Raw genomic sequence first — 25,319 nt, 5'->3', positions numbered from 1 at the left:
TCCTAAGAACGAGAACAATTAACCAGTAGAACGGCTTGAGAGTAAGAACAATTAACCAGTAGAACGGCTTGAGAGCGAGAACAATTAACCAGTAGAACAGCTTGTCTTCAGAAGTCATGGATGCTCCATCACTGGAGGCTTTTACTCACATCTTGTTAACGTTTTATTTACGTTTCGCATGTAATCAATCACTGTACACATACCCACACACATCAGTTGTATAACAAACATAACAATCGTCGCTCGCAGTAAGCACTCAGCACGCGACCACACGACCCATCACAAGCCGAGCAGTGCCACAAGCCAAGCAGCCGGACGACGTATTCATGCATTGGACTGACACACAAGCAGCCACATGCACCGTTTTAATGATTTTGCCACAGACCTGCTACGCTCAACAGGGCGATTCAAGTCCATGTGGACCAAACATCAAATTTTCAAAAGTTATTTTTTAAAACTTGGAAAATCTGTCAAAAAAAGGTGCTGGAACTCCATTTCAGTGAGTTCTATGACAAAAAAAAAAGCACTGCTGAAATGGTAGAGTCTCCTGCTTGTGCAGGGGTTGGATTAGAAGACCTTCAAAGTCCCTTCCAGCTCTATTCTGATCTCTTCTTAAAAGCCTCCAGTGATGCAGTACCTAAATCTTCCGGAGACAAGGTGTTCCACTGATTGTCCTAACAGTCAGGAAATTTCTCCTTAGTTCTAGATTGCTTCTCTCCTTGATTGGTTTCCATCCATTGCTTCTTGTCCTGCCTTCTGTTGCTTTGTAGAAGACCTTATCTTCCTTAATGGCAGCTCCTCAAATATTGAAACACTGTGATCACACCCCCGCCCCCAGTCCTTCTTTTCACTAAACTAGTCATACCCAATATCAGCAAAAGTTCTTTATATATTTTAGCCTCCAGCCTCCTAATCATCTCTTGCCTTAGCTGTGTGGATTGGGTGTGCTCTAAGACTTAAATACGTTGGAAACTTTTAAGAAATAGAGATCAGGACTAGTCATTTGGGACACTGCTATCATGTCGCTCCCTCCTTTTCATTAAAGTAGACCAGGGGTAGACAATCTTGGCTCTTTTATGTCTTGTGGACTTCAACTCCCAGAATTCCTGAGCCAGCATGGCTGGCTCAGGAATTCTGGTAGTTGAAGTCCACGAGTCATAAAAGAGCCAAGGTTGCCTACCCCAATTCCTGCGACCCTTCTTAGTATGTTTAAGCCTCCAATTCCCTTAATCATCTTTCTTGCTCTTCTCTGCGCTTTTCCCGCCAATTCCCCCGACTGTTCTTGGTATGTTTTAGCCCAGGGCTTTTCAAACTTGGCCCTTTTAGCACTGGTGGACTTCAACTCCCAGAATTCCCTCAGCCAGGCACGCTGGCTGAAGAATTCTGGGAGTTGTAGTCCACAAGTCAATAAAAGGGCCAAATTTGAAGATCCCTCCGTTTAGCCTCCGGTCCCCGCTGGGGCAGCCTGCAAAGGAATCCTCCCCCAGCTGATCTCAGGGGACGGCGGGGCGCGTCCCCGCCCTCTCCCGGGTCACGTGACTCCCGGGCCCTGCTCAGCTGACGGCGGGAGCAAGCAAGATCAGAAGCCGCTGCGCAACGCGGACCGGTGTTGGTCTCTTGCGCGGCCGGGATGGGGCAGCCGACCGTGGCCCGGTTGCTGCTGCTGCTGCCGCTGCTGCCGCTGCTGCAACCGCCCGCCAGCAGAGCGAAGACCTGCGAGGGCCAGGGCCGCTGGCCGGTTCCTTACAGGCGAGTATCGGGGCCGAAGCAGTGCCGGGCTGGGTTCTGGGAGGCAGCGGGCAAAGCCCTTCGAGCCGGGGCTGCCATTGCGCCCCCCGGTGACGCTTCTCTCGTCCCGCAGGCGCTTCGATCGCCGTCCCCGGCCGGATCCCTTTTGCCAGGCGCGCTACACCTTTTGCCCGAGCGGCTCTGCCTTTCCGGAGATGCGGGAGACGGACGTCCTGGCCGTGTATCGCTTGCAGGCTCCCGTCTGGGAGTTTAAGTACGGAGGGCTCCTGGGCCACCTGGTAAGACCGTTTGTCGTTGGGGTTGGAGCCCATCCCGCTCCGCTCTTGCCCCTCCGAGGTCATCCCGGGGTAAAAATCCCGAGGTTGATGGGGTTGGGTGGGGTCTCGCGTTCTCCCGGGAGGCGCAGGAGCTCCGCGGAGGCTTTGAGTGTTGCTTTAGGGGCGGGAGAGATTAGGCACTTAGAAGTTTGTAAAAGTTCTTTTTTTTTCCCCCCCATTATGATTTTGATCCCCTTATAACAGTGGTTCTCAACCTTTTTAATGCCGCGATCCCCAACTGGTTGTAAATCGAGGACTACTCAACTGGTCGTAAGTCGAGGACTACTCAATTGGTGCAGAATGGGACTTGGCGGGCTCAGCAGGGCAGAGACAGCCTGGACAATTCCTATTGGCTTTTGAAAGCCAATAGAATAAAAGGGAGTAGCACAGCTAAGGAAAAGGGGGGGGGGAAATGGCAGACTGCGTTGTTTGGTGACCCCTGTGAAATGGTCGTTCGACCCCAAATGGGGTCCCGACCCACAGGTTGAGAACCACTGCCTTATAACAAGGAGCCCCCAATCTTGGCAACTTTAAGACTTGTGGACTTCAACTCCCAGAATTCCACAGCCAGCGGGTAAAATTTCAGCGTGGAAACAAAGACATTATTTATTTACTTAATTTGTATTCCGCTTTTATTAATTTTTGCAAATCAAGTGGCAAACGTATTCACCACACCTTCCTCCTCCACCCTTCCCTACAACAACAACCCTATGACGTTGGGCTGAGAGAGGGGGACTGGACGAAGTCATCTAGCCGGCTTTCCTGGCTAGAGGGCTGGATTTGAACTTGGGATCTCTTGCTTAAATAAGCCACAACTTGGTGCCAGTTATGCCCTCAAGTCTTGCATCCTCTTAGGCCAAATGGCTCCCAGAGGGGAGCGGAACCAAAGATTAGGAAAGATTTCGGGAAACACATATTTTTTTCTTAGAAACCAAAACGCTGATTGTGTTGGGAACTTTGCAGCTTTTAATGCCCCTGGATGGAATATTTGCTGCTTTGCTTTTCCCTGAGTTTGGGCGGGGGGGGGGGAGGAAAATCTTAGCTCACTGGTCCGCCTCTGTAGCCCGTTGTTTGTTTTCTTTCCCAGAAAATCATGCACGATGCTGTGGGCTTCAGAAGCTCCTTGACTGGGAAGAACTACACAATGGAATGGTACGAGCTTTTCCAGCTTGGGAACTGCACCTTCCCACACCTGCGGCCTGAGGACCCCGCCCCCTTCTGGTGCAACCAGGGGGCGGCCTGTTTCTATGAAGGGATCGATGACGCCCACTGGAAGGAGAATGGCACCCTGGTCCAGGTGGCTACAATTTCAGGTAAACGGATAGCTGACCAAAGATAGATGAGTGGCTACCTGCTGCTTGTGTTCTGAAATCTGTCTGTCTGTCTATCCATCCATCCATAATGTATTATCTATCTATCCATCTATTATCTATCCATCTATCATTTATCTGTCCATCCATCTATTATCTATTATCCATCCATCCATTATCTGTCTGTCTGTCTGTCTATCTATTATCTATCCATCCATTATCTATCTACCTGTGTCTGTCTGTCTGTCTGTCTGTCTGCCTGCCTGCCTGCCTGCCTGCCTGCCTATCTATCTATCTATCTATCTATCTATCTATCTATCTATCTATCTATCTATCTATCTATCTATCATCTATCCATCCATTATCTATCTACCTGTATCTGTTTGTCTCTGTCTATCTATCTATCTATCTATCTATCTATCTATCTATCTATCTATCTATCTATCTCTCTATTATCTATCCATCCATTATCTATCTGTCCATCCATCCATCCATCCATTCAGCCGTCATCTCTTATCTATCCATCTATTATCTATCTATCTATCTATCTATCTATCTATCTATCTATCTATCTATCTATCTATCTACCTACCTACCTACCTACCTACCTACCTACCTACCTACCTACCTACCTACCTACACCTATCCTTGCACCTCTCTGCCAGTGGATGTGGGTGGTATACAAGTAATCCTTGCCTTAGGACCACAACTGAGCCCAAAATTCCTGTTGCTAAGCAAGACACTTGTTAAGCAAGTTTTCTCCTATTTTACGACCTTTCTTGCCACCGTTGTTAAGTGAATCACTGCAGGTTTTAAGTTAGTAACAGGGTTGTTAAGTGAATCTGGGATGCTGATGCAACGGTCATAAGTATGAACCACTTGCCAAGTGTCTAAATTTTGATCACGTGATTATGGGGATGCTGCAAAGGTTGTAACTGTGAAAAACGGTCATAAGTCACATTTTTCAGTGCTGTTGTAACTTTGAACGGTCACTAAACAAACTGTTGTAGGTCGAGGGCTACCTATAAATAAACATGTGAGGCCTTCCCGATGATGCCAGGTAAACTACCGAAAAATAAAATATGATGCTGCAAAATAGCAAAAGTTGTAAATCTTTCTCCCACCCCCCTAAGTTTGGATTATTTTGTAAAATAGCATCTGCACAGTTGTGCAGGTAAGTTTCTAAAACACAACTCTGTTTCCCCCCCCCCTTTTTTTAGGAGCTATATTCAATCAAATGGCAAAATGGGTGGAATACGACAATGAAACTGGCATTTACTACGAGACCTGGACGGTCAAAAGCAACCCAGAAGAAAATTCCCGTGTCTGGTTTGAGGCATATGAATGCTCCAAATTTGTACTACGAACCTACCAGAAGCTGGCTGAGCTGGGGACCGTTTTCAAGAAGATCCAAACAAATTACACAACCATTACTCTGTTCAGCGGAGAGCCTGTTTGCTTGGGCAATGAGACAACTCTCTTCGGACCGTGGGGAAACAAATCCTTGGCATTGGCTATTAGGAATTTCTATTTGCCCTTCAAACCTTACCATTCCGTGAAGGAGTTCTTCCTTAATCTATTGAGGATACTTGAAGAGGTAGTTCTGGATCATCGGTTTTACTTGTTTTATAATCTGGAATACTGGTTTTTGCCCATGAAATATCCCTACATGAAAATAGCATATGAAGAAATCCCGCTGCCTAACTCCAACGCTACCAAATTATGACGTGTAATTCTCGCCTGTTTTAACCCACTCTTGGTGGGCTGACCCCACCCAGATGAGATCTGCCTGGTCAAACTCTGGTTTTCTGCAGCATAAGGAACAAGATGGTTTTAACTGGGTCTTTAATTTACCTCTGTTATGGTCTGTTTCAGTGGAATCAGGCTTTGGTGGATGGCAATGCAGTAGGATCACAAGCTAAAGAGGATCAGAATTGTAGTCTAATAGATAAGTTGCTACAATTGTGCTTTTCTTTTCCTTGATGAATATCTTGAATGGCAAATGCTGGGAGTTTATAGAAGGTTGGATGGATCCAAAACAAAGGTGCCTCGAACCTGTTAGCATTAGACAAATTTGGCAGATGAACACTAAGCCAGCACTGATGATGTTATCTAGTTTGGTAATGAAACATCTGCAAGAAAACCACCAAGCCCAAAGACCACCAAGGACCCCACAGAAAGTAAGCAAGTAAAACTCTTCAGGGGAAGACTGAAAGATTGATCCTATAACATCTTAAATAAAACTCATGCCTGAATGACTGTATGTGGCATTCAGGAATACAGAGAATGGTACACGGGCTTCTAACAAAGGCCTTCCGTACTTGACATTCAGTTATCAGTAAGTATGTTTCCCTAGATTGTACACAGAGGGTTGCAAACTTTGGCACGTGGTTGTGTAGCCATACATAGATATTTGGTATGGATTAAATGTTCCTCCTCCCACATCCTATCTAACCTGAGATCTAATTCTAAGAAGCTTAGCACAGCAGTCCTGATCCTTTGCAAATGTGCATTTTCTGCAGTCTTAGGCGATGATTGCAAAGAAGCAGCTGAGAGCTATAAAGATTTCATTCCTCCATCGCCAGAATATTCCTGTCCAGTTCTGACAATCACAAATACAGCCGTGAAAAAACCTGTGTGCCTTAATTACTTGCCAGATGCCACTGTGCACAAGGGCTAAGCTTTGCCAAGTCTTGACTTTCTTCTGATAAGAGCCAACGGATCTGTGGAACTTCTTTTTTTCAAGCTGGACAGTCTATTTTTGTGGTGAAATGATTGCCAAATAAAAGCACCTCTATTTTGGAAATAATTTTTCACCCTATCTGTATTAAGCATCATTCCAAATTTCAGGCTATGTGTAAATGTCATTTTTTTATATAGCTGTTCCAGAAGATGGTGAGCACAGCTTTTCCTTCACATCAGATGGAAACTGACAGCACCCCCGCTTTATTGCTCAGAACCAGGAACTGCATTTGTGCCTGGAAAGTCCTCATTTCGCAACCACAATTGGGCTTCACAACCTAGTTGTTAAGTGAAGCAGTCGCTAAGTGAAATAACTCTGCTGATGATCTCCAGCTTTCCTTTGCTTGACAGACCCAAAGTAGGTTATAAATGTGAAGGCTGGTTGTAAAGTGACTTTTTCATCATCACCACAACTACAAATGTTTGCTAAACAGGGACTACTTATACAGACCGGGAGCTGGCACAGGTTAAATTGTTCTTTGATCGTGAAAAATAAATGACTTCGAAATACTTTTTGAGTTCCTATCTTTCATATACCAGTATTTATGTTTACAAAAGCCTCTGCTAAATGTGTTCAGAAGTTAAAAAAATATTTCCCCCCCCCCCATCAAATTCTCGTCTAGTTAGAAAGGAGATGCACAATTTATTGATTAAATTTCTATGCCACTCATCTGACCGATGCTGCAACTTTGGGCAGCTTTAGGCAAATAATGCCTGGGACTGGCTTTTTGTTCTTGTTTTTGCTAACAATCCTTTTTTTTCCCCCCTCTTAAGCTAGACCAGGGGTAGGCAACCTTGGCTCTTTTATGACTCGTGGACTTCAACTCCCAGAATTCCTGAGCCAGCATGGCTCAGCTTGGAAACTTCTCCCTTTCCCCTCAGCATGGGTGGCTCAGGAATTCTGGGAGTTGAAGTCCACGAGTCATAAAAGAGCCAAGGTTGCCTACCCCTGGGCTAGACAAAATGAATTGAAGCAGTTTTACCCATTACGAGATTCCATTTTAATAGCAATAGCCCTTGTCTCACTTCACAGTGCTTTTGCAGCCCTTCCTAAGCAATTTACAGAGTCGGCATCTTGCCCCCAACAATCTGGGTCTTTATTTTACCAATCTTGGAAGGATGGAAAGCTGAGTCAACCTTGAGGCAGTCAGGATCAAACTCCTGACTGGGGTAGAGTTAGCCTAAAATACTGCATTCTAACCACTGTACCACCACGGCTCTTTTTAAGATCCCTCTTCTAAATGGTCTTAATTTGTTTGCTTAGTCTTAGGCCAGTGGTTCTCAACCTGTGGGTCGGGACCCCATTTGGGGTTGAACGACCATTTCACGGGGGTCGCCAAACAACGCAGTCCGCCATTTTTCCCCCTTTTCCTTAGCTGTGCTACTCCCTTTTATTCTATTGGCTTTTGAAAGCCAATAGAATAGACTCTCTTGAATAGAGTCTAATTCTATTGGCTTTCAAAAGCCAATAGGAATTGTCCAGGCTGTCTCTGCCCTGTTGAGCCTGCCAAAAGTCCCATTCTGCAAACGGTGCTGCACCAGTTGAGTAGTCCTCGACTTACGACCAGTTGAGCAGTCCTCAACTTACGACCGGTTGGGGGTCGCAGCATTAAAAAGGTTGAGAACCACTGTCTTAGGCCTTTTAAAACTGAACTGAAGGTAGTTGTCAGTTTTAATTTTATCTGTATTAATTGCTAACTAACCTAGTATTTATAGTCCGAAGTAGGGTATGAATTATTAGGTAGGCGTATTTGTTTGTTCTCTGTTCAACCCATATATTTCTTGAACTGATAATTCAGAGAATCAACAGAGCATTTAATGTAGCCTGGATCATTTCAAACATATACAGGAGTTTGCCTGTTTCAAAGCAGAAGTGTTTTTAATCTTCCTCCATGCACAAAGCTAAGATGCCAGTGGGAAGATGGGAGAAGAGTTGGAAACATAACTAAAAAAGGAAATATAAAAGGGTGGAAGTTGGAGACTGTGAAGTTGTCAATTACTTCCCTGGAAAATATACTGGGTTTCAAGACATGAATTGCAAAGGTTTAATCAGTTGATATAGTCTTCTGTCTTCCCATATCCCAAAATGTCCTTTTTCTTTTAAATTCTCCAGCATTCTGGACAAGATCTCTGTTAAATAAGAAATCACCAGACTGAATTCTATCATGTATTACTTCATTTGAAAAGCACACAAGTAACATTTCTCCCTCCTAATTTGCTAAAACAATTTTTAATAGGTTAGAACAATATGCTACCCTTACAGTATACGATTGAATTAAACTTAGTGCCTTAGCCTGTTTGCACTGGAAAAAAAACACTTTCCTGTATGATTGAGAAATGAGTGTTTTGGTGACTTCCTGTTGCATTCGTAGATTGCCTTTTCCTCGGTTTAAGTACTGCAGTATTTCTAGCCAGAAAATCTTCCTGTGAGGCAAAAATACCTCTATGTCAAAAACTCAAAAGTATCGTAATCGTGTTTACAAACTGACCCAACTACAAGGTCTTTGCTGGAAAATTTCTCATTCTGCTTTTTGGTACGGCTGAAAAAATGTAAAAAAAAAAAAAATACACCCAAGAACCAGTAGGATCAGATGATCAGCTGACTTTCCTTGAAGAGAACAGCTTCAAGCAGAAATCATCCTAACAATTTGTAAGCAGTTTTCAAATTTGACTCACATCCCTCATCTTGAACCCCATTCCATAATGCTAAATGAACCCCATCCTCTCTTGGACACTGGATCACAGTAGGAACGTAAGCCACAACAACAACAACAACAATAGTTGGAAGGGACCTTGGAGGTCATCTAGTCCAATCCCCTGCTTGGGCAGGAAATTTCAGACAAATGGCTGTCCAATCTCTTCTTAAAAACTTCCAGTGTTGGAGCGTTTACAACTTCTGGAAGCAAGTCATTCCACGGATTAATTGTTCTAACTGTCAGGAAATTTCTCCTTAGTTCTAGGTTGCTTCTCTCTTTGGTTAGTTTCCATCCATTGCTTCTTTTCCTGCCTTCAGGTGCTTTGGAGAATAGCTTGACTGCTTCTTCTTTGTGGCAACCCTTGAGATATTGGAACACTGTTATCATGTCACCCTTCGTCCTTCTCTTCTTAGACAGGAAACAAACTTTATAGCCTTGTCCTGTTTACAAAGGTAAGCAATGGCAGTTGCCAATAAACTCTGCATCAATGCAAACAGTGGTGAAAGATATTTACTTCCCAGAAAATCTTTTGGGGGTGATGCAATTCACCATACAAGCCTTCCCCAATGTTTTTTCATGTTCCTTCCTTTGAGCTGTCAAAATGTGCACACAAAGACAAGCAAAAAGAAGAATCATGTCAAGCTTGGGAAACGAGTAAACTTATTTTTGTTTTCTTTAAAAACCATCAACCAACCAGAACTAAGTACATTGTCAGTTCACAAAGACATGGAACGCTATATTAAATCTAGCTCCTAAATGGACGTCATTCACATACCCTGACAAAATTGTGCTTACATGTTATATACTCAGTCTATTCAAGCAAGTCATGTTACAATTAAACATTTGCAGCTAAGTGCCTCTACATTTCACAAAACAATAATGGTTGGTTTTCTAATGACCGGAGGATTAAAATACAAAATTCATAATTGGGAAAGCTAGTGGGTTTTTTTTTGCAATATGTAATAAAAGTTTGAACTCTAGAATTAATACTATCTGAATGGCCCCAGAGTTATTTCTGGAGAAGCAAGACACCCTGCTCTCTTTGAATCCTAACCATTTTAACAAATAAGTTTAATACAGAAGGGTAAAACCTGCTAAACCCGTTCACTCGCTCAGCCTGTTGCTTCTCTTTCCATAGTTTATCATGAAGGTGACTGCTATGGAATGTCTTTTACATATAGGCTACAAATGAAGGGTGTGATGGGAAGGAACATCTAACTTATAATTTAAAAAAAAAATTCATTTTGGTAAAGAGTTAAAAAGCTGTCCTGTAACATTGTCAGGGTTTTGAAATGGGATTTAAGGGATATGGATGATATTGCACCTGAAAAGCCATTCTTTTTTGTTGTTGCAACGCCTTCCAAATTGACCTTAGGTTGACTGGCAGAAGAGACAGAGCTTGAAATCAGCCCATTTTGAATGTGTTCTGGGGTCACATTTTACACTACAGCAGGGCTATTCCAGACACTGAGGACCCAAGCTGATCACTATCAACTTCTCATATTTTAGTTTCCATTCAACCTCTGGAAGTCAGGATTTACTCTAAAAGACCTTCACAAGAATGGCTTCCGTTCTTAGAAAACTTGTACAGCACATTTTAAAAAGTCAATGCTCCAAAATAATTAGCATACAATGTTTAAAAAGCCCACAATACGGAGTATGGCTCCCATTAATATTTTCGCTTATTAGGCTTTAGTAATACCTTAAAACAGGTTTATTATTGATGTTACTGCCTTACGATTATTACATTTTCATTTAAAAAACTGCAGAGGGGAAAAAAAAGAAATTGCTAATAATTTCCATACCACTAGATTTTTCTCGAGAGTTTTAATAAGAAGCAAATACTTCTATTTTCCACATACAAATATAACCAGATACCGTGTCCCATGGCTTTATATTTATAACGTTACAGAAACACCAACAACCCCCAGTTATGGTTTGGGATCTGGAATTACAAATCGAAGCAATTCATTGTTATACAATCTAGGTTAATGTCTGCACCTTCCTGGACTATGTCTACCAAAGTGATATATATGCTCCGTACAAATGTTAAGTCAGTTGCAGTAATATTTCCAAGAGCCAGACTAAGATGCTATAATTTATCAGAACAAGATTTGGAACTGTAGCCTCTGAATATGTAAATATGAGTATGTAAATGTACGTCAATGTCTACATACGTTTGCATCCGTCTAGTTGGAGAAAAAGCAAACGACACAAAAAGTCATGTGAACAAGTGTTTGCTTCCTCCGTTGTCAATTTTTCAACTCGGGCTTTAGAAACCAGTAGACCAGTGGTTCTCAACCTGTGGGTCGGGACCCCATTTGGGGTTGAACGACCATTTCACGGGGGTCGCCAAACAACGCAGTCTGCCATTTTCCCCCCTTTTCCTTAGCTGTGCTACTCCCTTTTATTCTATTGGCTTTTGAAAGCCAATAGAATAGACTCGCTTGAATAGAGTCTAATTCTATTGGCTTTCAAAAGCCAATAGGAATTGTCCAGGCTGTCTCTGCCCTGCTGAGCCTGCCAAAAGTCCCATTCTGCAAACGGTGCTGCACCAGTTGAGTAGTCCTCGACTTACGACCGGTTGAGTAGTCCTCGACTTACGACCAGTTGGGGGTCGCGGCATTAAAAAGGTTGAGAACCACTGCAGCAGACTAATGAGTAGACTGATTTTCTACCGTGCTTGAGAGATCCTAGGATCACGAAGCTGCTTATTATGACGAAGCTGCCACAAGGCTGGCCCAAGAGCGAAGGGTTTGTCCCCAATAACTCTACCAGGTGGGCATCATGTCTGGAAACCAAACTCTCCCAAGATGCTTGGACACTTCCCAATGGATCTGCTCCAAGCTGTACTTCTGGTCGGGAATCAAGACCTCTTCCATTATAGATAGCTGAGACAAACGGCCGCCACACATTTTCACAAACTCGACAAAGGCACTGCAGGAGACCTCACATTCTCCGAGGCCAATGGCCGACAGGTTCTTGCAGCGCTCGGCGATGCGGATCAGCTCTTCGTCCAGTGGCCGTAATCCGTTGGCACACACCACCAGTTCAACCAGTCGCGGGCAGGTCATTCCCACCCGCCCAAGGACCTCTTTGCTGACCATTCTCCCGAAATAAAGATGGGTGACCGGCGTTTCGTACCGGAAGAACGGATCAAATTCCTCTTCGTACAAGAAAAAGTACATCACCAAATTCACTTTAGGGGAATGTCGGATGAAAGCGTCCCAGCTGCTTCTCTCCAGGGGGTGGAAGTGCGTCTGTCCTGGATTCTCACTGACAACGTCAATGCGCAAATGTTCCAACCTGACGTGTTTTTCAGAAGACAGAGCCAGGAGGAGCTCATCGCTTAACAAGTGGTAATTCAACGCCAGCTCTCGTAAACCGTGGCACTGGTCAGCTACACAGAGGATTCCTAGAAAAAGCAAAGAAAATACAATATGAATTCGCCTTCAGCCTGTCACAAAATAGAAACACACTACGTTAAATGCAAAAACTAACTACTTGAGTAGGTTAGAAATAAGAATCGTGCTGAGGACTAAAGCATTTCCTCACCTGTGGATAACAAAGCTGACCTGGAATTTTAGCCTGGCAATTAAGCCTGCTAATAGATCTAGATTTTAATAATGTAGTAAAATTTCTTCCTATGATTCATTACCAGTGGTCCTCGACCTACAACCATTTGTTTAGTGACCTTTCGAAGTTACAATGGCACTGAAAAAAGTGACTTATGACCGTTTTTTTACACTTATGGCCGTTGCAGCATCCCTGTGGTCACATGATCAAAAATTGGTTGCTTGGCAACTGGCATGTATTTATGACGGCTGCAGTGTCACAGATCACGTTATGCCCTTTGGCAGCCTGAAAATGGGGGAGGGCCAGATTCACTTAACAACCGTGTTACTAACTTAATCACTGCCACGATACACTTAACAACTGTGGCGAGAAAGGTCGTAAAATGGGACAGAACTGTCTTGGCAACTGTCTTGTTTAACTGTGGAAATTTTGGGCTCAATTGTCATAGGTCAGTGATGGCGAACCTTTTAGAGACCAAGTGCCCCAAAACAGGCCCCGCCCTGCCTCCCTCCGCCCCGCCTACCCGCAGGGCCACTCACCGCCTCCACGGCCCGCTGCAGATCCCCCAGGTGACCCAACAGCGCCATGGTGGCCACACCCTCCACCCGCGCCCCACAGCATCAACTGTGTGCGATGGGGTGTGAGGACGGAGTCTTGTCCCCGCTGCCCGGCTGCCATGTCCTTGGCTATGCTGTTCTGTGCGGGCCGCACTCTGGGGCAACTCTCTTCTGGGGGGGGGGCACTGGGGAGGAGGGGCTGGGGCGACGGCACACGTGTCCACAGAGAGGGCTCTGAGTGCCACCTCTGGCACGTGTGCCATAGGTTTGCCACCACTGTCATAGTCAAGGACTACCCATAATTAAGGATCCTCCACCTACTTTTCTAGAATAATAAAATAAACTATTCCTCCTTCGCCAGAAACTATTAAGTCATTTTTTTATTAAAAAAATGCAGCACGTTACTCAGGAAAACGTTTTGCCAGTGGTAGGAATCACGTGCTGTGGAAATGACTAAAGCAGGGAGAGGCCTGGCAGGTGTGATGAAATGAACCACACAAGAGGTGCATTTTGACAGTTGGTAAAGACAGCAGGAACACAATAGAGATTTGACTGTTTTATCCGATTTCAAAAGAACTGCTGCTGAGGTGCTTGTTTATTTATTTATGGCCTGCTTTTATTATTTTTTTAAATAAATAACTCAAGGTGATGAACATATCTAACACTCCTTCCTCCTTTTATTTTTCCAACAACAAATTCATTCTGAATTTTTGGAAATTGCAGATATAAGTTCTAATTTTGAATTTGCTACTTCAAAACTATTCATTGGGTAAAAAATATTCCAAAAACAAACTTACCTGCTGGAGAGACATGAGGACAGCTGCTCATTTTTAAGAGTTTTAGGGTATCGCTGTTGTTAGCCACCAACACCTTGAGAGATGGATCATCTACTGGCGTATCGTCTATCTTGAGTGAAGAAAGGGATTTGGAGTTTACGAACACCACGGTTAGGGCTGAAATAAAGTGTGACTGTAAAAAGGGAGAAAATATTGAAATCGAGGTATGAAACTTAATGATCACATTTTAAAATGCAGCTTATCAACAGGAAACAGCAGCAAACTCCAAAGAAACCAAAGTACCACTATGTTTTTCAGCTTCTCAGAAATAATATACTGTGAATTAAAAAAAAAATCATCTGGGTTTTGCTGATCAGGTAGGTATGGTGTTATAGAAATGGCTAGTATATACTATTATATAAAAGTAAATAGTTGAGGTTTCATGTTATTATCCTATTCTGCTGCACCATAAGAGGTTGAAAGTCAATGCTTTTTTTTCCTTCCCCCCCCCTAACTTTTGTCTCTTCCCCTTTTCCTCCCCTCATTTACTTTCATCTTTCTTTATACTTTTGTATTTTATGCTTTTGTTAATCTAAAAAAAATAATAAAATTTTGAACCCCCAAAAAATCCAGTTCTATTTAGGAATATTTTTTCAGGACGCTTCAATAACAACACGGTTAGGAAATGCTTTGGTAACCTTTTAGATCGCAAATTTAAAAACGCATTTTATTGAACACTATACCTCTTCACAGATTAACTTGAGTCCGAGTGCGTGCAGAGTTTTAAGCTTTCAATTTATTCTGCGTTCATCAAAATAAAAAAGGAACCAAGAAACAGACTCGTTAAGAAAAGATTTTAAGAAATGGAGAATTCCCAGGGCAGTAAGGCAAACAGGATTGCAGTAACAGAAAAGAGAATTGTCTTTTTCTTCCTGGTAGGATAGAGGTCCAATTTCTCTCCCAACCCTTTGTTCATTGCAATTTATTTATGAGACTTATATACCGCTTTAAGTGCAAACACTCTCTAAGCAGTGTACACCAGTAAGCAATGTATATATATATTTACATTGCCCCCAACAATCTGGGTCCTCATTTTACCTACCCCAGAAGGATGGAAGGCGGAGTCAACCTTGAGCCGGTGAGATTTGAACCGCTGACCTGCTGAACACAGTCAGCTAAAGTGGCCTGCAGTACTGCACTCTCACTGCTGCGCCACCTCGGCTCATGGATTAAACCTACAGACCCTCACCTCGTGACATGAGAGACCCTGGTCTCAACCTTTTTAGCCAGACTTCCAACCGATGGTCTGTCCAGAATGGGGCTGCCACGGGGGGGGCGGGGGGCAGAGCAGACCTCCACCTTGGCTACTAAGAACTATAATCCAGTACCGTCTGTAAGGTTTTCCACTTAGCCTTACAATTGCCCCAGCGTTACTCAGGAATTTAAAAGAGCCAAAGAAAGTCCTGAGCCGAGGTTTCAACAAAGATTACAACTTTATTTTGATCAAAACAGAGAGGGGCTGCCTGATTCCTCTTCGTGGCTGGTACAGGAATGAAGGCAACAACCAGAAAAGATGTCGTCTACCTTTTATACCTTTCCAGAACAAAAAGATCCGGTCTTGGTACCAGGCATAAGATGGCACAAAAAAAATTAATTCTTAGATGATGACTCATACACAGCAACCCAGGCTCCATCCGTAACTCCTTTTCCCCCTCCCCTTACTGTGCTCTTTTCATATAAGCAATCCCCTGTACCTAAAGCAGCGGTTCTCAACCTGTGGGTCAGGACCCCATTTGGGGTCAAACGACCATTTCACGGGGGTCGCCAAACAACGCAGTCCGCCATTTTTTCCCTCTTTTCCTTAGCTGTGCTACTCCCTTTTATTCTATTGACTTTTGAAAGCCAATAGAATTAGACTCTCTTGAATACAGTCTCATTCTATTGGCTTTCAAAAGCCAATAGGAATGGTCCAGGCTGTCTCTGCCCTGCTGAGCTCGCCAAAAGTCCCATTTTGCAAACGGTGCTGCACCAGTTGAGTAGTCCTCGACTTACGACCGGTTGAGTAGTCCTCGACTTACAACCGGTTGGGGGTCACGGTATTAAAAAGGTTGAGAACCACTGACTTAAAGCATGAAGCCCTTACTTTTCCAATATATATGTAAAGCATCTGATCAAGCAATTAACTACAAAATAATGATTACAAAATAACAAAACAATGATTACATGATAACACTATAAGTATCAATATAAAATGGTTGCCATATATAAAATAAATGCTAATGTCAAACTTAAACATACTAAAATCATAAGCACAATAAAATCCCTTCACGTCTGAAATGGGGAAATTATCCTGGGGCGGAATAAATGAGACCCTCCTGCCGCCCACCCCAGAAGCCACATGCAGGAGGGCGGTCTTGGTGGCTTCCAAGAGGGGAGGATCTTGCTGAAAGGAAGAGGCCAGGGCAGCAGCACCCAGGCCTTCCTGTCAGGGTGTGCCCAGAAGGTAGTGCCATGAAACCACGGTTCCATATCTAGGCTTTGGCTGGCCACTTCTGCGGGCTGACACCCATGTGAAACCATCCAGATCTTGGGAGGAGGACTTCCCACCTTCCAAATCCAAGGAAGCCCTGCTCAATTATTTTAATTAATGAGCTGGATGAGGGAGAATCCACTGAAATTCAATCCAGACATGGTACGGAAGGGAAGCGTCTCTGGGCGGCAGCAGTGGTGAGGACTGGCACCCCTTACTCTTGAGCAACAGTTTTGCAGGCCTTAGTTCAGTGGTTCTCAACCTGTGAGTCGGGACCCCATTTGGGGTCGAGCGACCATTTCACGGGGGTCGCCAAACAACGCAGTCTGCCATTTTTTCCCCCCTTTTCCTTAGCTGTGCTACTCCCTTTTATTCTATCGGCTTTTGAAAGCCAATAGAATAGACTCTCTTGAATAGAGTCTAGTTCTATTGGCTTTCAAAAGCCAATAGGAATTGTCCAGGCTGTCTCTGCCCTGCTGAGCCCGCCAAAAGTCCCATTCTGCAAACGGTGCTGCACCAGTTGAGTAGTCCACGACTTACGACCGGTTGATTAGTCCTTGACTTACGACCAGTTGGGGGGTCGCGGCATTAAAAAGGTTGAGAACCACTGCCTTAGTTACACTCTCTCTTCACTACTGCAGTGCTCTTTAGTCGAAAAGGGTCAGAAAAAGGGGCCAACTTGGCTATTGTCTGGTAGTTCTCGACTTACAACAGTCTGTTTAGTGACCAAAGTTATAGCGGCAAAGTGATTTATTGCCGTTTTTCATACTTATAACTGTTGCAGCATCTCCATGACCGTGTGATCAAAATTCAGATACTTGGCAACCGGCCTGTATTAATGACAGTTGCAGCATCCCGACATTGAACAACACACTGCAACTATCGTACGTGTCACGTGAACTCCTTTTGTGACCTTCTGACCAGCGAAATCAATGGGGAAGCCAGATTCACTTCACAATTGCAACAGGCTCATTTAACTATTGCAGTAATTCACTCAGCAGTTGCGCAGCCAGAAAGGTTGGGCTCAGTTGTGACTGTTTAAGCCGTGCCAAAAGGTCTAAAAATGTCTACTGAGCACAACTTGGTTTTGGTATTGACCTTAAAGGCCCTCAGTGGCTTGGAGTGAGACTGCCCCTCCCACCAGGATCCCACGCAGTAGCCCTGCTTGGCAGGAAACACCCTTCTGAAGTTGCCTCTTGCAGCCCAGAGCTCAACTCCCAGGAAAATGGAAAACAGCTTTTTCCTGCAGGGCTTCCAGATTACAAATCACACGTCTGGCTCTTCCTCTCAGGGTGTTCAGGAGAGAATAAAAACACACATTCTTTCACAAGCCTTTACTGTTCGTTACTTCAGCAGCTGATTTTATTTGGGGTTTCAATTTTAACTGTTATTAATTTTGCTATTTCTACATTCCTGTTGTTTTCATTATAAACTGCCTTGAGTGTTTCTTTTTTTTTTTAAAGGGCAGGTCATAAATCCAATCTTCAAGACAAATAGATTTGTTGCATTCTCAGTTTTGTTCTGAATGGTTTCTCTTTTAAGTTTCACTAGGAGTGGCAGACTCAAGAGTTGCTGCTGGGACTGATAGCACTGACTTTTGATACAAATGAAGGATGTGTGTTAGTTAGAAAAGGGACGACCAGACATTTTCTGATTTTTTTTTCCTTTTTTTCCCAGCATGAACTAACACACCTCTCCTACTCTGTGTGCCTGGAAGAGAAAGCCCAGTCATGACAATGTGTCCACCATTTGTTTCAGACTCGCTGGTAACCAACCAGACCAAATTGGAAGCCTGCTCAGTACCTTTGGTAAATCCATAAAACTTGGTCGAGCGGTGGAAATCAGTCCGAGGGTCTTTAAAGAACAATTCACAAGCTGGGATAAAATATCACAAGCAGCCTCAGCTGATTCCTTGCTGCTATCCACCTGAAAAAGAAACCAAAAAGTTAATGGATAGTCACTTCAAACACTACCATGTTTTCCCGAAAATAAGACTGGGTCTTATTTTTATTTTTTTGCTTCCAAACGAAGCACCAGGTCTTATTTTTGGGGTAGGCCTTACCTCATCTCCGGCAGCGACAGCCCCACCCAGCCAGTCCACTTCTTCTGGGGCCGAAGTTCTGCAGCTGCATTCGGGCCTGCATTTTGCAGTCAGGCCTTTCCAGAAGGCCTAAGCAGCCAAGTACTGAGCTATGGATTCAATCCATAGCCTGGTGCTCGGCTGCTGAGGTCTTGCAGAATCTCACTTCTCCACGGCAGGGGCCTTCTGGAAAGCCCTGTGACTGAAAAATGCAGGCCTGGCTGCAGAAGAGGCCCCAGAAGAAGTGGGCTGGCGAGGAGAGGCCTAGTGCAGGGCAGATGGGGCAGCTCCACCTCCCCACCTCCGCCCTAGCTTGATTTTTAGGTATGTGCCTTGCTCCAAAACTAGGGCTTATTTTTGGGATAGGGCTTATACTAGGCCCACCCTCAAAAATCAAGCAAGGGCTTATTGTCGGTGTAGGCCTTACTTTTGGGAAAACACGGTATATACTTTGCTGTTGACTGAAAATGCATTTGAACGCCAGAAATAAACTAAAAGGAATAATGCTGGTGTTGTTCCTGCTATGAGGCACTGAATGAGAAAACCCTATTTTAGGGGAAGGAGGTTGCATTACTTATCACCAGAGCAGAATCTGCAACAAAATGCTGCAGATTATCTTCCTGCTTATAACAAGCAAACAAACAACAAGCACCACCCTCACAGACATCGTTCCAGGCAGTAACTCACTCCAAGCAGGTGTTCTCCATTGTGCTGTATTTTGCTTTGTGTTCCAGCCATCTCTGTCTTATGTATGCCAAGTCCTCTATGAATTGTTGTGATGTATGTTTGTACCCATGTGCATGGTGAATGTTTCAGAATAATGCATGAATAATAGAACTCATACCGAGCTCTTAAGAACTAAATGTGGAGCTGGCTATCAATTCTTTTAGGTCAAAATGCTACTTGCTGTACAGGACAACAACCAGCTCTAGGGAAACAAAACAGTAATTTGGTTTATACGCTGCCATAAATCATTAATCAAGATTGTGCCTCTCATCTTTTCTCTGCCTTTCCTGCTTCGGTTATTCATTGTTACTATATTGGCGAGCTACGATTTGCGGGCTTTTTTTCTCTTGAAGCTGAAACAGTGAACAACTTTAATTCCCTCTTGGCAATCCTGATTTGAACCTCAGCGTGAAAGAAAGTTATGTTTTCCAAAAAAGGGCACACTTGTTGAAGAACAGAAAACAGATAAGGCTAATGGGCATTCATTCACTTGATGCAAAATGGGGAAATCTCCCTATTGCTAGGGAAGCAGAGAACACACATCCCATCTCTTTATCTTATTTTCTTTTTGATTCTTTTCAGCTATTTTCTAGGCCTTCATGCAGAGAAGGATTGAACATCTGTAGTGCTTTTTTGTTGTTGTTGTTGGCTCTGCAAGATCCTTTGGGGCTTCAAGGTTTTTCCTCACCCAGAAACTTCAGACATATTAAAAGCTTAGATGTGTTTTTCATGTGAGCACTTGTAAGCCCGATCGATTGTTATCCATCAGACTGGGTCACCAACAGTTTTCACTCAGCAGGCTATTGCCTTGGCAGAAAATCTGTTCCCTTCCTTCCAGCCAGCGCTCACCTCAATGGGCATTAACCATCAAGTGTACACGTTAATCCCTGTAGATTGTTTACTCCAAAATCAAAGCAGATGGGGAAGTAGATCCAACCATCTCAGCAACTCTTGCCTTCTGGAATCTCACCCAGTCCAAGTTGTGTGGCTACAGGAAGAAAAGGCTCTTGGCAGCAACTTGCCATTTGCTAGATTTGAAAACTCTAATATGGCATTTGGGAGCGCCTCTTCTTTAGCTAGAAATTTACCCATATATCAGGGTATCAGAAAATTTGAGGAATTAATTCAAAAGGCAACCAGATCTTGATTTCAAGATCAGTTATCCAGAATGCAACCTTCCTGCCAATCATTCCAAATCTGTTCTCACGCTTTCAATCCCATGCTTGGATCCACCTAGATTCTAAACAGGAGATTTACATAAGATTGCCATTTCAACATTCCTTTGTCCAGGAAGTAATCAACATATCAGTTGATGAAACAACAGAGCATAAAAAAACATAAGAGGATGGATGAGAGGCCTAACACATCTTGAAGCCATATTCTCAGACCTGATTAGAGAGGGGGAAAAATATTTCATCTTCACAGATGTCTCTGAGGGGGAATCCTGTCAAATAATGCTGCTATTCACTGGTTCCCTACCTGGAGTCTACAAATGGTTCTCAAAATCTTGTGATGCCTCCATCGAAACCTTCATATTTAATCTCTTCAATGTCACCACCAGGAAGTTTTTTGTGGTGGCATCAACCTGTCTTCTCAGCTAGAAGCTACTTAACAAGTTGACCATGGTCTGTCATTAGACATCATTCACAAACTAAATTTACCTTTTCATATGGAATACAAATCCTTCCTTTTTCTGTCCGAAACCTTCCTAGAAAACTCATGGCACAGACTGGATATCCATAGGGCTCTTCACATTTCTATTTAGCATTTTTGTCATGTTTCACCCGATCTCTTTATGGCCCAAGGTGTCTAATTCTACTTTGGTATGCTGGCTTAGAGCCTGCTTCTTTCTGGCTTATGAGCTTTAACAGCTGTCTGGCTTATTAAATCAATCTTCTGACTACTACCCATCTTGCAAAAATCTTCTGCTATTAAAAGGTGTTAGAAGATGGATTCCTAGGCCATTGGTGAGGCTGTCCTCAGAAATTTCACAGCTGGTTTCTCCACATGCCATCTGGCATAAATGTACTTTAACTGGAATGAACTCATGTAATTACTGAATTTGGTACAACCAACTATCCTGCCACAACCAGAAAAGAAACACCAGGAAGAAAGGGAGAGAGAAGGAATGACATTTTTGTGTCAGGTTCTAAGGCCCTTTTTCCGGTTTTCATTTTTTTTTTTTAACTAACTTATGAGCAGCCCCACAGTTGTTTTAAGGCTTTACCATGATAGAAACTGAAAGGAATAGGAATTAGATGGGGTAAAAATATGTCTGAGGTATTCTCAATTGTCCTGGAAAACACAAAAGACTAATTCACTATCTATCTATCTATCTATCTATCTATCTATCTATCTATCTATCTATCTATCTATCTATCTATCTATCTATCTATCTATCTATCTATCTATCTATCTTTCACACCCAGAGGAAATATCTATTGAGGCAAATATTCAACATCCCTCCTCAGGTTCAGCATAAATGTAAAAATAATTTTAAAATTACCTGTTGTCCTCTTGGTCTACTCTCTATCAGTTCCTTTTTTGAAATGATGATTCACAACATATAATTAAGATTATCAAAAAATTAAAAGGTTGAGTAATCATTTTGTTTTAAACAAAGTAATCTTTAGAGTTAACATATACCATAGTAGTACCCAAATACAGACACCTAAGATACTATTAGAACTTAAAAATAACTTGCAACCAAACAAAATATTCCATTCCATTCCATTCTATTTCATATTGTCTATTCCACTCTACTCTACTCTACTCTACTCTACTCTACTCTACTCTACTCTACTCTACTCTATTCTTCTTCCTTTTCCTCTTCCTTTTCCCTATTCTATTTATGTATTATCTATTCTATCTATCCATGTTTTCATGTCAGGGTCAAAAAAGCGCTGCAAATAAGGAATTTTTTTCAGATTTTTGCATAACATTATCCATTAAAAAATGCAAATGAAATTTACTTGTTCAAGTAAAACAATGGACCTGTACACAATTCATTGAGTTCAGTAATCCATCATGTATAAAATGATCTGTAAAATGACTACTGTTAGTCAAACATAACATTTTAAATCCATAACACAAACTTTGTGTAAGGACTCCCAAGGTAATCACACATGATCAGTGTATGGGTGGGACTAATGAAACATTCAACTGTTGTGGGTGTTATTATCACTTGTGTTAATCACAGTAATGGCCCTCGCCCTGTCTTGCTTGCTGCCATTTTTCTGTGTCTGCTCCCTTAACTACCAAGGAAGAGAATGACATCTTCAACAAAAGGGGCTGATTAGACCAGATTTTCTAGGAAAAGACAATGTTGGCATGACATACTCTGCTGTGGAAAGGTTTAGCAAAGGTATAGTCTCCCAACCTAGGGGGTTCTTTTTCATCTGAGTAGGCGGCCTGAGATTTTCTGTCATCCAAATGCACTACAGCTGTCATTCCCAATTGGCAGAAATTGGAATCTAAACTTTCAAATTTACTTTCCTGAAAACCAAAATATTGCAAGTCCAGGTTTGAACCTTGCTAAATCTCAAATGAACTTCTGCTTTTAGCTAACAAGTCACGGACTCGTTAAGCCTTTCATGTATCTTAATAGATTGTGGAAATAATAATCTTACCATCACCACGGGCTATTCAGCTTCGTGGGAATGAGTAGTTACGCAGGCAAAGCTTTTAACCCTGGTTAACTTTGTTGCATGATGCCACTGTTTCTTCTCAAGTACACTCTTTGGAACACCCTCCCCATATTTTGCCCCTCGCTGCTCTCTTGAGTAGCTGGCTTGCTTGGAATGTTCTATCTCTCTTTTGCCTGCATGTTATTTTACAGATTTTGTTCAATCTGTTAATTCCTCCTCAGAAACTACCATTCTTATTCCCAGTCACAAGTCACTATTTCTATTCTTCAAAGCACCTCAGGAGCACCAATTTTACCTGCTATAAATCCATGTTTATTTCAGTCTGTCTTCAACTGCCCAAGAATTTGAAGTTTCAGTACTGTGGTCAGTGTCATTCCTAAAAACAGGTTATCTTATTTTATTTTATTTTATTTCAGTTCCGTGATTTTACATTTAATCCACCAGGATTGAATTCATCTGCTCATTGTCCACCAGTAATTTCTTCCACTTCTCTCCATTCTGCTACTTCTTTCTCCTGTCTTCTAACCACCTTGGTCCAGCTCCTGCAATTCTCTTTCAATCCTTTCTCTCTACCTATGTCCTCATCCGCTGCAAGACTTCAGAAGGGCTGAAGGCAGTTGGGGAAAAGCTAGCCAGGCTCCCAACTCCAACTGAGAAAGGGAGGCCTGTCTGTGGCTGATATTCAATGCTGGCACTCCCCAGGGCAGAAACTTCAGAGTGCTCTCCTACTTTCAATCAGAGTACACATTGACTGAGAAGCAGCTTCCTTCCCTTACGGCAGTGGTTCTCAACCTGTGGGTCGGGACCCCATTTGGGGTCAAACGACCATTTCATGGAGGTCGCCAAACAAGGCTGTCCGCCATTTTTTCCCCTTTTCCTTGGCCACGCCCCTGGCACCCGATGATGTATAAGTGGTTGGGGGTCACCACAACATGGGGAACTGTATTATGGGGTCGCAGCATTAGAAAGGTTGGGAACCACTGCCTTAGGGACTCCTGCTCAGCAGGAACTATATTTTGCTCCAGCAAGCAAAACCCCTTTTCATCTGCTGACGTTTTCTGCTCTCCATTGTTGGAAGGCAGGCTTAATATCAAATCAGATACAGATATCTGCAAATCACCCCCGATTCTGATTGAACTGGATTTGGGAGATGTATTGTTCAATTCAGTGGCAAGACAATTTAATCAGAGCAGTTCTGAGATTCAGAGAAGAAAACAATTCATCTACAGAGCCCAATGGGGAAATGTGGAACCCCTGTGAATTGGTCAAATGGGAGTGCAGAAATGAGACGCCACCAAGAGGACATTATTCCCACAGATTAGAGCAGGATACTGCAGAATAACACAGCTGGAAGGGACTTGGAGGTCTCCTAGTCCAATCCCTTGCTCAAGCAGGAGACCCTATACCATTTCAGACACGTGACTGTCCAGTTTCTAGGAGAGTCAGCCATGTTTAAAAAAAATGCAAATGTAAGCCAAATGAGGTGGAGATGGGGTAGCTAAGAAGTGGGTATGTGGTACAAGAAGAGAGAGTAGGAAGAGTTAGATCAATCAACCAGAATAGAGCTGAAAGGGACTCTGAAGGTCTTCTAGCCCAGCCCCCTGCTCATGCAGGAGACCCTATACCATTTCAGACAAGTGGCTGTCCAGTCTCTTTAAAAGCTTCCAGTGATGGAGCACCCACAACTTCTGGAGGCAAGACGTTCCACTGGTTAATTCTTCTTTCAGGAAATTTCTCCTTAGTTCTAGGTTGCTTTTCTCTTTGGTTAGTTTCCATCCCTTGCTTCTTGTCCTGCCTTCAGGTGCTTTAGAGAATAGCTTGACTCCCTCCTCTTTGTGGCAGCCCCTCATATACTGGAATACTTGCTAACAGGTCACCCCTAGCCCTTCTTCTCAATAGACAAGGCGTTCCCCTCCCGTATTTGGGGCCCTCGGACAGCTGGCCGCGCAGGGCCAGGTTCAGCAGAGGCCAGAAAGGGGCCGGGCCGGGCCCCCACCAGCCTGGGCTCACCTTGAAGCTGACGTACTGCAGGTGTCCGGCGTGGCGCTTGAGGATCTGCTTGATGAGCTCTGGGTGGGTGGCTGCGACGCCCGGCTGGCCCAGCTCGAACTCGAAGCGGCGCCACAGCTCTGGCAGGTGGAAGGCCCGTTGCCAGCCGCGGCAAACCTGCGAGGCGCGCGCGCGGTCCAGCAACGGCAGGTGCTGGAAGACGCGCAGCAGCACCTCCGGCAGCAGCGAGGCCCAGTCCAGCCCGGGCAGCTCCCGTCGCTTGCCTCCGCCTTCGGGGTCGTCCGCTCGCCTCGCCGTCCGCTTCATGCTCCCGGGGTCGTCTCGGCTGCGGCGACGGCGCCCCGAGGAAAAGCCTCCAACGCCGCCGCCGCTCCTTTCCCTAGTCGCCATGGCAACACCCCCTCCCACTCACCCCGCTGCCAGCCCTACCCCGGGCGCCACGGCTTCGGCTGCCTCCTTCTCTCCCAGCACCCCATGAAGGAGGGGAGGGTGCGTCCGTCTCAACGAAGCCGCCGCTTGCCACGCGTTCCCCCCCCAGCCCCCCCCCCGACCGCACTCGCCGCCTTGTTTACTTCGCGCCGGTCAAGATGGCGGAAGGCGGCA

At 43.9% G+C, this 25,319-nt stretch overlaps 2 protein-coding genes across 2 annotated transcripts; one reads left to right on the top strand and one right to left on the bottom strand.

Annotated features, from left to right (window-relative positions):
* The first annotated feature begins 1,516 nt into the window (after positions 1-1,516).
* Positions 1,517-6,628, top strand: CLN5 (CLN5 intracellular trafficking protein). Its single transcript, XM_039365701.1, has 4 exons — positions 1,517-1,749; positions 1,862-2,027; positions 3,154-3,379; positions 4,597-6,628. Exons 1-4 carry the CDS (start codon positions 1,631-1,633, stop codon positions 5,100-5,102), a joined length of 1,017 nt encoding a protein of 338 aa, XP_039221635.1. The 5' UTR covers positions 1,517-1,630; the 3' UTR covers positions 5,103-6,628.
* Positions 6,629-11,338: 4,710 nt separating this feature from the next.
* FBXL3 (F-box and leucine rich repeat protein 3) lies at positions 11,339-25,228 on the bottom strand. The gene is made up of 4 exons (XM_039365688.1): positions 24,717-25,228; positions 18,057-18,179; positions 13,745-13,916; positions 11,339-12,229 (listed from the first exon to the last, which is right to left on the bottom strand). Exons 1-4 carry the CDS (start codon positions 25,104-25,106, stop codon positions 11,586-11,588), a joined length of 1,329 nt encoding a protein of 442 aa, XP_039221622.1. The 5' UTR covers positions 25,107-25,228; the 3' UTR covers positions 11,339-11,585.
* Between the last annotated feature and the right edge of the window lie 91 nt (positions 25,229-25,319).

This window comes from Crotalus tigris, unplaced genomic scaffold (genome assembly GCF_016545835.1).
Source record: "Crotalus tigris isolate CLP2741 ecotype Arizona unplaced genomic scaffold, ASM1654583v1 scf7180000017596.1218436, whole genome shotgun sequence".
In the NCBI taxonomy this organism is placed as follows: Eukaryota; Metazoa; Chordata; class Lepidosauria; order Squamata; family Viperidae; genus Crotalus; species Crotalus tigris.
This window is presented reverse-complemented; position numbering and strand designations above follow the sequence as displayed.